The sequence below is a fragment of the Cyprinodon tularosa genome, unplaced genomic scaffold (assembly GCF_016077235.1).
Source record: "Cyprinodon tularosa strain WSP-4 unplaced genomic scaffold, ASM1607723v1 ctg831, whole genome shotgun sequence".
Lineage (NCBI taxonomy): Eukaryota > Metazoa > Chordata > Actinopteri > Cyprinodontiformes > Cyprinodontidae > Cyprinodon > Cyprinodon tularosa.
In genome coordinates this window covers 326866-340448 of record NW_024039598.1, presented here as the reverse complement: position 1 = coordinate 340448, position 13583 = coordinate 326866, and the positions used below count along the sequence as shown (strand labels likewise).

General features: G+C 35.0%; 1 protein-coding gene and 1 long non-coding RNA gene across 2 annotated transcripts; both read right to left on the bottom strand.

Moving 5' to 3' along the window:
* Positions 1 to 221: 221 nt before the first annotated feature.
* Positions 222 to 2144, bottom strand: LOC119774805. The gene is made up of 3 exons (XR_005279583.1): positions 2043 to 2144; positions 402 to 508; positions 222 to 259 (listed from the first exon to the last, which is right to left on the bottom strand). It is a non-coding gene; the product is annotated as an uncharacterized LOC119774805 (long non-coding RNA).
* Positions 2145 to 6390: 4246 nt separating this feature from the next.
* On the bottom strand, positions 6391 to 13005 carry LOC119774793 (adhesion G-protein coupled receptor F1-like). Its single transcript, XM_038272473.1, is given in 8 exon segments — positions 6391 to 6690; positions 9397 to 9457; positions 9546 to 9593; positions 9753 to 9794; positions 9904 to 10980; positions 10982 to 11272; positions 11364 to 11540; positions 12887 to 13005. Coding segments are annotated over 8 exon segments (1815 nt in total). The 5' UTR covers positions 12959 to 13005; the 3' UTR covers positions 6391 to 6643.
* Positions 13006 to 13583: the final 578 nt, after the last annotated feature.

Genomic DNA, 13583 nt, shown 5'->3' with positions numbered 1-13583 from the left:
ATTTCACTGTTACTGTCAATTGATATGGAAACATTGAAATCAGTGATCATTTGAAGAATTGCTGAGTCAGAAAAGCTCATAATGACATGAAGCTCATATTCAGTGGAGTTTATTGCGGCTAGGGAGAAAACAGATGGAAAGATGCTTTAATACAGTCAGTCATTGTTTCCAGATGAATGACGGTCATTGTGTTTTGGAGGGACTCACTCTCTCTTTTTTCTCTGGCATAAATGCTGGGTGATTTAGAATCAACTGATTCCTGTAAAAATCCACCAAAGTCAAACACAGACAAAGGGACTATTTTTGGTTTCAAAAAGAGACATCAGAGGTTTATATTATATATTAAATTTTCATAGTACGCCCTAAAACCTGTTTCATGTGTATTTTGTTTTCATGCTGACCTCAAAGAAGGTGAAGACCAACGAGTTGAATCCTGACTTGTCCAGAGTGTAGCAGATAACAGAAAGGATAACAGCAAACTGTGCCAACTTTGGTAAAGCCATCCTCACTGCAGAGGAGAGGATAATCTTTTCAAAGATATTTGGTATGTTCAAAAAAACATAATTACTTAGAATAGTGTCAATTTTAAAATAAAGCTAGTTTCATTTAAAGATGCAAGGAAAATCATTTGATAAATCTTCATGTACCATTCAAAAACCCATTCAGATAATATTATTAAAAACTGCAATAAAATGTTTTTCATTTACACCTGTTTGGTAGTTAATCTTACATAAAAAATAGAATCTATGGCTTAAATAAGATCAGAGTTAAAGTTTATTCCATAGGGAAACATCTATTTAAACTACTTATGTTCATATTTATTCTTTCCGATCAACCAATAACTTTTCCCAAATTAATCCTGACAACTGTAGTGCCTCATCTTATGAGATTATTGTGGCTGATTTAAAAAGCGCCATACAGGACTTTAAATGTTTTACTACCTTCTCTGACTGTAATATATAACGACTTGAGTAGCGTTAAGGATATCAGGAGATAGCTGTTATTACAAATTTAAGCTTCAGTAAAGATTCACAGAACTGTTCTGGTAAGTAGGTATGAAGTTAGACTCCAATCTATGCAAGACAGAAACATAAAAAGACCGGTATATTTCTTTAGAAAAATGTTTCTTGCTAGCTCCTGACAGTGCAAATCATTTTCATTACCTAAGAATTTAAATTTGCTTGCACAGCCCTACTAAATGACTCAAGATTTTATAACCATGCAACCTTTGTATTTGTCATGATATGGCTTAAGAATGTGTAGTTGTACAATATTGTTGGTAAATAAAAAAGAGAGTCTAAATAAACTGCTTAAAGACTTAATCTAAAAAAACAAAAAAGTATATTTAGTAAATACTAAATATGCCAAAAAGTTGCCATACTAATGTTATTGTATTCATGTTTTAATGTTTAAGGACAAGTCTTTGAAGGCAGATTTTGCCTTCAAAGACTTGTCCTTTGAAGTTGTTTCTTTTGTTTCTTTAATTCTAAACGAGGTGTTGTGTTGTAAGCTTGCAGTCTATGCGTACATGCCCTCCTAGAATCAGCCAGTATTAGGTGCAATCGGAAAAAAGGCAATTAGTGTAAAATTTGTAGACTTTATTTTCATGCATCAAGCGTAATTAAGCCTTTATTCATCCCTTAATGTGTTTTGTGCATGCCTTTCATTGTAGATCCCCCCACATAAATAGTCACAATCACAACACACCCAAATTGGCTGCTGTTTCTTGTTTCTTAAAGCCTTAACTGATGCATGGTTGAACGGATGGAAGACATTCTCTAAGGTTATGATTCTCTTATGTAAAATATTATAATTGTATTGCTGTTCTGAAACCTTTTGAAGAGAAATAACACAAGTGGTCTCATTAAAATTTATTTTTTAATATCTTACTAGAGTGGATTCATTTTAAACTGTTCTTTAAACAAGAAATACATAGTAGTAACTTATAAGTGTCAAGATAATAATATCAAGCTCTGCTAAACAAAGCATGAACTCTTAGGATCTAGTTCTGTAGGATAGGATTAAAAATTGAATTTTGTTACCTCTCCACGTAGCCTGGCTTCCAAAGAGGCTCTTGTCTTGAGTGCACATTCATTTAATTGCTCTTCTTTAAATACTAAGAGGAACACTCGCCTAAATAGGGAAAGCCCCAACTATTCGTTTCCTGGAATACTTTGCAAGCTTCATAATCACTGCAGAATTCCTGACAAAAATTAAAATTGTTCCCACGGCTTGATAATTTTTGGTTTCCAGTGTGATTGTGTTTATAATAATGTTTGTATAATTTAATTTGTGTCATTTTTACAATATATGAAATAAAATTTAGCTTTACTATTTAATTTTAATGGAATAGGATGCCTTTTGAAACAGGGCCGTCACTAGGTTTGAGAGACATGGGTGGCTTAGCCCCTAGGTAAGATGTTGCGCGCGCATAGCGCGCGCCGAAATTTTTTCAGTGCACTTTCTAAGGCGCTGTCTATAAATTCATTATTTTAAGAGCAACATACCTGGGAAACACTTCCCTCACTAATGCTACTTCACCAACTAAACTACACCAGTTAAAATGTGCTAAATTACAAAGAGTAAATGGTAGGTGCCATGCATTACTGCATAAATGGAAGAAGGCAAGTGGTTCGCCACTCATCATAATGGAAACCTTCTACAGAAGACAGTTGTCTAACCAACAGACTCCCAACATCTTCATAAACCCTTAACCTGGCCATTCATCTTTCCCCATCTCCCCTGCACCCACAACCTGTCAGGAACCCCTGTCTGCTTTGCAATAACCCTGTTTCTGTGTGTGTGCTTGGTGTGTGTGTGTGACCTGGACTTTGGCATGTCTTTCTCTACACCTGGCACAGAGAGAAACACATATATGTGAGGAACTTAACAATAAATGCAGCATTATCTTTGATAGATTTCTGCTTAATCTAAAGTTTAACCACAAAATACAAGTTGCATAAATGGACAGTAGGCAATAGGCAATAGCATCATTGCAAAGAAGGATATCCTTGAGACTTTTTCACATCAGTCTGACAAAGTTTTAATGCAAATAAAGGAAGTATTTTTAAGTACAATGTATTAATGAAAACACAAAATCAACAGTATATGAAACGTACAACTTAGAACTATAGTCAACCCAAGGAAGCACTACCATATCACACAGTGTCGCCCTATCAGACTGGTGGCACATAGATATGGGAGAATTATCCTGCCATAATGCAAGAGCACATAACTTCAATTAGAGAAAAGAATTTCATCTTCTTGCACTCAAAACTTATAATGCTCACACTCAAAACATGCGCTCTCTCTCAAATATTTTCTCTTCTCTCAAAAATCTTTGTTTCTTCTCTCAGATTTAAACAGATATTTTCTATATTATCACAGATATTTTTTCCTCTCGCTTGCCTCCATCTCCGCTCTGCACGGGTCTCAGTTACGCTCTGCTTGCGGATTTGTTTTGCTCTCTCAGACTGCAGTTGGATCGTTGCCTAGCAACCTTTCCAGCCAATAGAACGACAGCCTCGGAAAAGGTGCGCTTGTTTAACCCTACGGAGTGTGCCTGTGCTACTACGCCACTTATAAAGCGTCAGCTGAAACTGCTATTTACAGTAGTTTTGTGGCTGATTGTTGTTTAGAAATAGAAAACCTGGTTTCATTTCTTAGTTTTGCCCTGGATTTTGTAGCGTTTGTGGACGCTACGTCGCTACTTGATCAAAACAATAACGTCGCTACAGGAAAGTTACTTGATAAATAAAGCAGCGACGCTACGGTCAAGCTACTTGAAAATGTAGTTAAACTAATAGCTTCGCTACATGTAGCGGCGCTACTGCCCATCACTGCTCCTGTGACAAAACTATTATAATGATGCTAGTAGGCTACAACAACATCGTGTTTTCCCACACCACTGACTTTGTTCACCATGGTAACGTAATTCCTACTGAATCAGACAAGCTATTAGGCCTATATTGTCTCTTTCCTCACTCCAGGTAAAGTGAAGAAAATGTAAACCGCTGACATCAAATGGCAAACTCACCGTATGTATCTGCACGCAACCATAACTTTCCTAATCAAGCTCGATGACTGTGTGGAGATTCAAAGGGCGCGCTGTTGCTGCACTGCACAGCTGCTATGGTCCAGTTGATGGCCGTGTACCACGTGACGTGACGCTGGACGCGGAGCCAATGAAGGAAATGAATATCCTAACGATATTAATAATTGTATAAATAATTGTGTTTGTAAATAAACTAACAGGAACTTATCTTCAGATTAACTTGCCTTCTTGGTGGCTCGTTTTCAGTGCTTTACTGCAATTGTTTGGGGTTATATGGAAAAAAAATCAATAAATAAAAAAATAACAATAAAAATCGCAAAATAATTATGGGGTGGCTAATACCAACGAAGGGATGACTTCAGCCACCCTAAAATAGGTCTAGCCACGTCCCTGTTTTGAAAATAAAAAAAGAACATCAAAGTGAAGCGCAAACATAATTGAAACCCAGGCATGAACCAATAACAACTGCTAAACCACACCCAAGGTTGATATTGATGTGGAGTCACTGAAAGTGAAAATAAAATGCCCACACATAACTCTGTTTAGACTCCACATAATATACCGAGGCAGGAAAGAAACATTCTTCCAAAAATCTCAATCTTTTATTATTTTACTTTCCTCATTATATATACAGCTATTATTAAGGCTACAGCTACTTGCTTAATATTGACAAGTTAAAATCATACATTGTTTTCGAATATTTAAAGTAATTTGATTGTTCCCTTGATCTGACAATGTTCCGTTTGAAGAAATCTAAACAGGCTCATGCAGGTTTAGAAAATAAATGGATGAAAACATATTGTTAAATCTTACCTAAATTATTACAACTTCTAAAACTCTTTGCAAAATATAAACATGTCACATCCTACTTTCCACCCTAAAATTTGATTCTACTAGCAAAAAATCTAAAGTGTTCATAGAGAAGTGTATCCACTCTTGAATCAAGACAAGTTCAATAGACAATTTTCAGGATAAAAGAAAGTGATACAATGTGTAACGTTTTGCACACTTCTTATTATCAAATCCATTATAAGCAAAGTTTAACTAACCTGACAAGGCAGACTGATAATGTGTATACCTCAGGTTTAGTTCTTTACATCAGAGTAGTTCTCAAACCTGCTCCTCAAGTACCATGCCCTGCATGTTTCAGATGTCTCTCTATAGTAGCACAATTGACTCAAACTATTGCATAACATTCTCAACAGCCATCAAGCACTGCATGTTAATCAGTCTTTTAAATAAATCAGGTTTGTTGGAGAGGACAGAAAACGTAAACACGCTGGGCAGTGGTACTTGAGGACCAGGATTGAGAAACCCTTCTTAACATTATTAATCTGGAACTAATCCCATCCATTCTGTTCAGGGAAAGGAGGATATTTTAGCAGAGGTGGGTAGAGTACCAAGAGTTTTATTTGAGCAACTATGAGTAAAAAGTGTTATTTGTAAAAGCTAATAAAATACTGAGTAATTTATCAATTTAGTACCCATGATCATAACGACTGACTTAATATTTTACAAAATTATGTAAAATTTAACAGAATATTAAATAATATGCAAGTCCTGGCGTTTCAAAGGAAAGGAAGTTATAAGCATATAACATACAGTAATTACTACTAGTAAATACTATAACATTTTCACTCAACTTCCAAATGATATGGCAGACTCAGTAGTTGGAAACATTTAACCAATCATCCTTGAGTACAAAATGAAGGAAACTGTGTCTCTCAATGGTGCATTTTTATTTAAAACAAGCTTTTTTTCATTAAGTTATTCACAATAGATGGAGTAGCCGTACACAAGTAAGAGTAGTGATACTTTATCATATTTTAACTCAAGTAAATGTCAAACACGACTTAAAGTTACTCGAGTAAATGTAACTAGTTACTACCCACCTCTTGAGTTTTTCTTTTTTCAGTGACAGATAATCGAATTACCATGTGGGTTCTTAGCATCCATCTTCAGTTAGGTCTGGAACAGCTATTTTTATGACTTCTATTCTATTCTATTCTACTCTATTCTATTCTATTCTATTCTACTCTATTCTATTCATGTGAAATATCTAAAAGTGGAAAATTCCAAGAAAAAATCCAAGAGTCTGTCCAAAATGTTCTCTTCTCTTCTAAAAGTGAGAGGGACAACAAAAAAGCTAACAATGGATTGAATATAAACAAAGCATAAATCTTTAAGAAGAGAGCATTATTTTTTATTTCAATACATTTTAATATACAAAATACATCTAATTTTGATTAAATAAAATCTATTTTGAAGAGAAACCCGTCCAAGAACGGAAGCAGAAGTATATATACTGTATATAGTAAAAATTTGTTTTTCATTTTTAATGGTCAACCAGTTGTACCAGAAAGATTCACACACTATTTGTACAAACTGGCACTGAGGGAATGTAAATGCTATCTTGACTGTGTATGTATACACACACCCCAATGGTAAAGATATGAAAAAAAAAATACAGTTTGATATCAGTCAAATGAAACTACTGTTTAAACAATTTCACTAAAAGTCATTTTGCTTTGCTGGATGACCTTTCCAAGGTTGGTGTCATTCCTCAATATCAGTTGGCTTGTTTCATTATCAATCATTGGATCCGTTAGGGTACTGATGGTATCCTTTTGAAGAACCTGTAAAAACAAAAAAATAAATAAAAACAAAAAGCACCAACAAACCAAACAAAGAGCAGGGGAAAAAAGCACAATTACTAACGCAGATCATTAACAACAGGCACAGTTACAATGGCTTAGTGCTCATTAGACAGCACTCGATGAGCCATGTGAACAAATGTCCTGTCTTTTAAGTATTAATGTAGGAATAAGGATGTCTATCATTTTCTTGCACTATTTTTTAATGTTCTAATGCCCCATAAGAACAAGCTGTCACTTGGTTTGTTTACATTGTTTTTTTGTTTGTTTTTATCCCAGTGGGCCAAATAAGTTTATATCTTGAATATACGCTCTTGGTGATAATACATCTGGCTCTTTTGAGACATCTCAAGAAAGGCACAAGGTCCGTATCTGCAGGGAATCACTTACTGTTCAGTACATTTGAAAAATTTTTAGCTATTTTTGTTTTTTTTTATTTCTGTTATATTTATCATGCAACCACATGCAAACAAGCAGATTGTCTTTCTATACTTATAAGGACTTTGCATTGACTGCCCTTCAGTTTCCAGTGATTCCCATGTCCTAACCCTGATTCCAAACAGAGATACCAGTTTAAAGGCACACCGTGGACTTTATGACCTAAAGAGTTGACGCATATGAGTTATTTTAAATGATTCTTCAGGCCAATATACACCGCTTGACACTATCAATGCTACAAGTGGGGCTCCACTCTTGAAATACCGACTATGTTAGTTGGGAGATCACGGACCGTCTTTGGTGAGGTCATGTAACCTGGAAGAACATATCACTTTAAGGCCACAGGCTTTTATATAGTCATGGAGCTAAGGCTTTTGCTCTACTATTTTTCCGCATGCTTAACTACTGGTAATGGCTGAGGCAAGGAAAAACTTTAAACCTTCTGAGGAGGCTTAAAAGAGAAAACGTGAAAGAGATCCTACATGAAAAAAAACAAGAGTCGATCTTGGAAAGGTGTTTGTTCGTTGGCGCATGCTGAAAGAAGAAGCCGGATTTTAAACCGATTGTCTTTTCTCAATTTTATTATTGACTGGTAAGTTAACACTTTGCTCTTAGTATGCAGTCGTATATCTTTGTTATTATTTTCAGTGTAATCAGGGTGCTGTAGTGGTTTCTGTTCAGTTCTCCTTTTAGCCATATGTGGTTTTTCGAATCCAAATCCCACTTTGCTCTGCAGATTCAAGCAGTCACGCCGGTGCTCCAGCTGACTGTCACTTATCACCACTCCTCAGACTAATTGGCCAAGTCCTACCAACTGGCCTCCTCCTGCTTGGCAACCTCCCTACCCACTGCAAGCTCCTGTATCTCCCACCTACGGACCTCTGCAGCTCCACTCACTCCCCCCGGTAGTTCGTTAGTGTCACACGCAGTAAGTCTTTTAGTGCTGTCAATCTCATCGTACACATACTCCCATTAACTCTCTTTCTAAACACATGCAGAACATGTGGGTCAGAAACAAGGGACCATGATAGATGTTTAGTAGAAACAAAATACGGGCATTTACAGGTCTAACGCCTGTAGTTACTAGGTTTGCCTTCAAATAATTACCTAACTCTAATCCTAACCTAAAATCAATTCCCATTTTGGTCCAGAATAATGGCTTTCCTCTTATAATATGCTTTTTATTTATTATCTCTGCAACACTCAATGGGGTGCAAGCTCTAGGTTAGAGAATTCCCAACAAAAGCTCCTGAAAGTGCATCATAGTGTAAGTGGGGCTCGCAAAAACACAGAGACAAGTGTAATCCAAAATAAAAAGAGGCAATATAAACACAGGCTCATATTTTATAAATGCATATTTTCTGATGCTAAAAGCGACCTTAATTCAGCAAAGTCAATTAGGACGTACCCACCAGATATCAAAGGACACAAAATGATAAAGTGTCAACATAACAGTAAATTAAGAAGCCAATTCAACATACAAACTACAAAAGAAAGACTAAGGAGTGAAAGAGATTCAAAGAAACAGTGAAACCCAACAATGATATAAATTCAAACCAAGGTGACAATCAATCAATCATATGATTTTGGAAACTGGATATTTGGGAGTATTCTTGTAGATGATACCAATAGTTCTCTGTCTATCACCTTAGATTGATAGAAAGAATTTGAAACCATAAACTGAACTTTTAGATTTTATTATGATTTTGGTGGTTTAACTCATTGATGATTATAAGCGTAACACGTCTGTTTCTTTTTGTTGAGATGCTTTACTAGGTAATAAATCATTAATGAGTGAAAAAAAATACATAAATACATTAGATACTAATCAGTTCTCAAGGAGTAGCACCAAGACCCCATATTAATATATTGCTCCTGATTCTTAGCTTTTCCAGAAACGACAGTTCTAAATGCTTAAACAGGACTCATTGCCTCTGTTCATGACATTTTATCCAAAGAGTTCTTTACTTCAGTTCAGCCATAAGAGACAATGTGGCGAAGGTGGTAAAAGGGCATGGGGAACAGAAGTTAGGGTTTCATTAAAGATCATTTAGTCTTTCCATAAAAAATGTTTTACACTCAGGACAGTGGCCTAAATTGCATCATTAGTATAATTGACTGAGATAACTAGAGTCAGAAAGTAAATCATAATTTTACATAAAAGGGATAAAATTTTAACATACAAGAGAAAATTCTGTTGGTTTTTTAAAATTTTGAAAAAAAATTAAAATTTTTTGCAAACTCATATACCTGTTCGTCTTAACTTCCAGATCTTATTGACCAGGCTATGTGAGGATTCAGCTCCTGTGGTCTGAAAACAGAAGAATATGAGAAAGCGGTGAAACCCTGCATAAATGCAAAAGTAAATACAAGAACTTGAAATACAAAACTGTTCTTACGTCTTCCTCATTCTGGCGGGAGAATGTCACTGTTATCGCTGATCGTGCCTAAAAAGTTAGCTCTTAAGTTAATACACTGCATTAACAAATGCCATGGTTTTTAAAAGGAAGAATAGTCACATTCCAAATGATACACACCTTATCATACAGCATAAATCATGCATATTCTATGAGATGAAAAAAAGTGTAACTGTGTGAAAAACTTACATTTTTGTCAGACAATGTTCCAAACATCAGAATGAAGAAACCCTTAAAAGCATGGATAAGACAAATTCAGTTAAGCAGTTTATGGTGTTACTATTTTTTAAATAGGTCAAAATAACAGCACTTACTATTTGGATTTCTATCTGATTGTTACCTGTAGTGAATTGAAGAATGCAAAAGCAATATGGATCCATCTGTTTTCTGGGGCAAACATTGTTCCATATCCCAAACCCCAAGTTAGTCCGAAGAAGGGTGTTAGCACAGCCAAACTCCTGACAATGACCATCAGAACATGCCTTTCCCCTGCTTGGGCAGCATTTACAGATACTCTTCTCATCAACATTTTGGATATTACCACAAACAGGATTATAAGGTTTACACCCACTATCAGAAGTGCAGGGATCACAAACCCCAGCATTGCTTCAGAGTCTTTCCAGTTGAGCCAACAAACATTGTTCCGGATATATTCGTTTGAGGGAGCAGTGACAGCTATAGTTATAGTTGCAATGATCAGTGGTGCACCATAGCCCAAAGAGAATCCAATGGCCAGCATGGACATTTTAGACAACCCTCCATCAAAGACATTGATCATACGGTAGAGCAACAGCAGGGCTGAGGCTAACATCCAGAAGAAAAGGGCGAGGTAGAAAAAATGGATGAAAAAGGTAACCGAAGTGCATACTGGTGAATTTTTCATCTTTGGAATTGTTGCTACAATTATAAACCAAATGTTTGCAATCAGGAGAGACACAGCAATGTTAATTATGGAGATATGACGGAAATATGATGTCATGCTGTCACCAATTGTTTTCCATAGGATGCCTTCAATGATTAGACATATAATCAAGGAAACAATAGAAAATCCAACTCCTATAAAGGATATAATTACTAGTTCAGAATGATCAGGGTTGTGAGGTGACATAAGAATGGAAAACGAGGTGGTGTGGTTGCAGCTGCAGCCGATTGTTTCATTTTCATTGAACAGTAGCATGCAGCCTTTATCACTCCATCCCCCAAAACCCTCAAAGAGGTTAAATTCCCAGAAAACACATTTGGGATTTCTGAGAGCATTATTGAGAATATCAAATGTTAATGAAACATTTGTGATTTTTGTTTCAGGCCTAAGAAGCACAACCTTTCCATTTATTATCTTGGGTGATGAGTTGCTTTTATCTCTTGAAGGAAGCACATTATCCATTGAAGCAAATGTTATTATGGTTATATAGTTGACCTGCTCCAGGTGTTTTCCATAACTCTACTTCAATTGAAGACATAAAGTCCCCCGCAAAAGTGTTTGTAAATGTTGTTTTGTTCAACTGAATATTGGGTGTGGCAATGTTAAAAGATTTATTAACAAGACGGGATGCAATAATTTCCAAAGAGTTCAAGAGAGAAGAGCTGGTATTTTCTAGTCTGATGTTCCCTTTCGGTTCTACTGCCTTTCTGGTTTTGGCATTGTTGAGGATTTCCCATGAATCCTTTGCCTTATCAGTAGTGAGAGAGCCTGCAGTTATCAGGATGTTCTGTGTTGAGAGAAATTCAATATATAAATGGTGAAAGTCCTAACAAAAAAAAAATACATTGAAAACAAAAATAAAAAATAGATTTACCTACCTCCATGTAATCTTTCTCTATTATAATATCTAATGAATATGATGCATCAGCTACATTACTGAGGATCCTCACAATGTCATTGATGATGTATGGAGAACCATTTATTTCATCAGTAAGGTTGACAGTGGCATTGCTGAGGTTCTCTAAGAACACTGGAAAAGTAACTGGATCCAACGCCTGTTACATGTGAGAAAGAAATCTAGATTTCATTTTTTTTTTGTTACAACTGAGATAAAACTAAATATTAGCATATTATATTAAACTGCTATAGAACGCAAAATTGCTGAAAAGTAAATAAATGAACAATTAGGAAATAAATATCTAGTCAAATAAATAACATAAATATTTAATGTGACAATAAAATTGTGAAATCACTGAATGCAAATAAAGTTCTCTGCTCATTAGGAAATATGTTTCATAATTCAACCTGGAGACTCACACAGAGCTGAGCTATCCCTTTAATGTTGCTATTGGCTTAGACTGCTGGAGAACATAGGGACCTCTTTTTATCATTCTGCTTCAGTCTGTCTCTATTCTCCCATTCTGCAGTATTTTTTAGTTCAACCTCTTACTTTTTCTTGTAACAGTAGCTTCATCAGGTCTGCTTCTGTTTGGCTGGGACACCAGCCAAACAGAATGTCTCCTTCTATCTCCTTGAACCCCAGTCGGCCTCTGGCAATGGCCACTCTGAGCCTGGTAATGCCAGAGGTTTCTTTCTGTTAAAAGGGACTTTTACCTCTCTACTGTCGCTACATGCTTGCTTTGTATGAGGGATTGATGTTGAGACAATGAGTCAATGCAATCAGCTGGTTTACTTTAGATAGGAAACTTTTAAACAATCTGAGCGCATGATCTGGTTGAATTATCTCTGTAAAATGTGTTGTGAATTGGTGCTATATAGACTAAATTGAAATTAATTGCATTTGATTGTATAGTACCATTATGAAAAAAAAGGCAATGGGGAGAAAAACACAATAAAATAGCTGACTTTTTAAAAGTTAGCTTTGAAATAAAAATGCTGAAATTAAATAGATATGTCTTAAAAATCTTTTGTATTTTTGTAATACATTTTTACACTTTATAAATTCATAATTTTTTTGTAAAATACTGTATATTTTTTAATTATACTGATCTAAGCATTTTAGTTTTATTAGTGATTTCGCAATTTCTTTTTCACATAATTTGTGTGTTATGAGCGGATAACACATCAGACAGCCAAAGGTTTTTCACAATTATTTATTTAATTATTTCATTTTGATCCATCTATCAATTTTCTGTCATGCTTATCCCTGCTGGGATGGTGAGGATAAGCATGATAGAATATGGATGGATTTTATTTTGAGCACTTTTGTGTTCCATATATAATTGTTTTGTGCTAACTGTGTAGGTATGCAATATTGTGTGGTACTAAATGGTTGAAATTCTGTTTCTACTCATTAGTCTAGTGTATCATAACAATTCAGCAGAAACAACAGAACGGTTCTTTCAAAACATTTTCAGTAAAGTCATAAAAACAATATTACCTCAGAGTTTTTAAGCAGGTCCTCTATAATTTGAAACTCAACAGGATATGTTTTAGAGAGTTGTTTTAACATTTCCTCTTTTGCTGTTTTAGCTTTTGCAGGTTCATAATCAGATGTTCTGAGAGTATATTCAATGATTGTACTTCCATTCCTTCAGATGACAATAAGAGATATATTATAATAAAACATTACAAATAACTTTCATGTATACTTGATAGTAATGGTTATCAATATCAAACACAGATCATGGTATATACATTTTAAAAAAAAACAGTTTATTTTTAATAATATGGGAAAAATTTCACAGGCCAAAATAACTTCAAAGCTAACCACTTGAAATTCCCAGACATAGAGAATTAGAGAAAATTTGAACATGATTCAAACTTTTCATCTATTGTAAATATTTAATCTCTTAAGATAAGCTCAAATGGGTGTATTTTTTCTTATGTTCTGGTATCCTCAATAAGATTCTAATAGAAAGGATAGGAGATTGCTTCAAATATGAATATCAATAATGACAGTTAAAAAGAAATTCCGTACCGCATTAAAAATTAATAACAAAAGTTTAAACAATGTGGATACAATTTATTTGAAAACGTGAATTGATATTTGAGTAAACTTTTAGGTGATGTCATTTGGGTCCTTGATTTGTAGTTTGTTTAGATTATGTTCATTATTGTAATTTATGCTGCATATT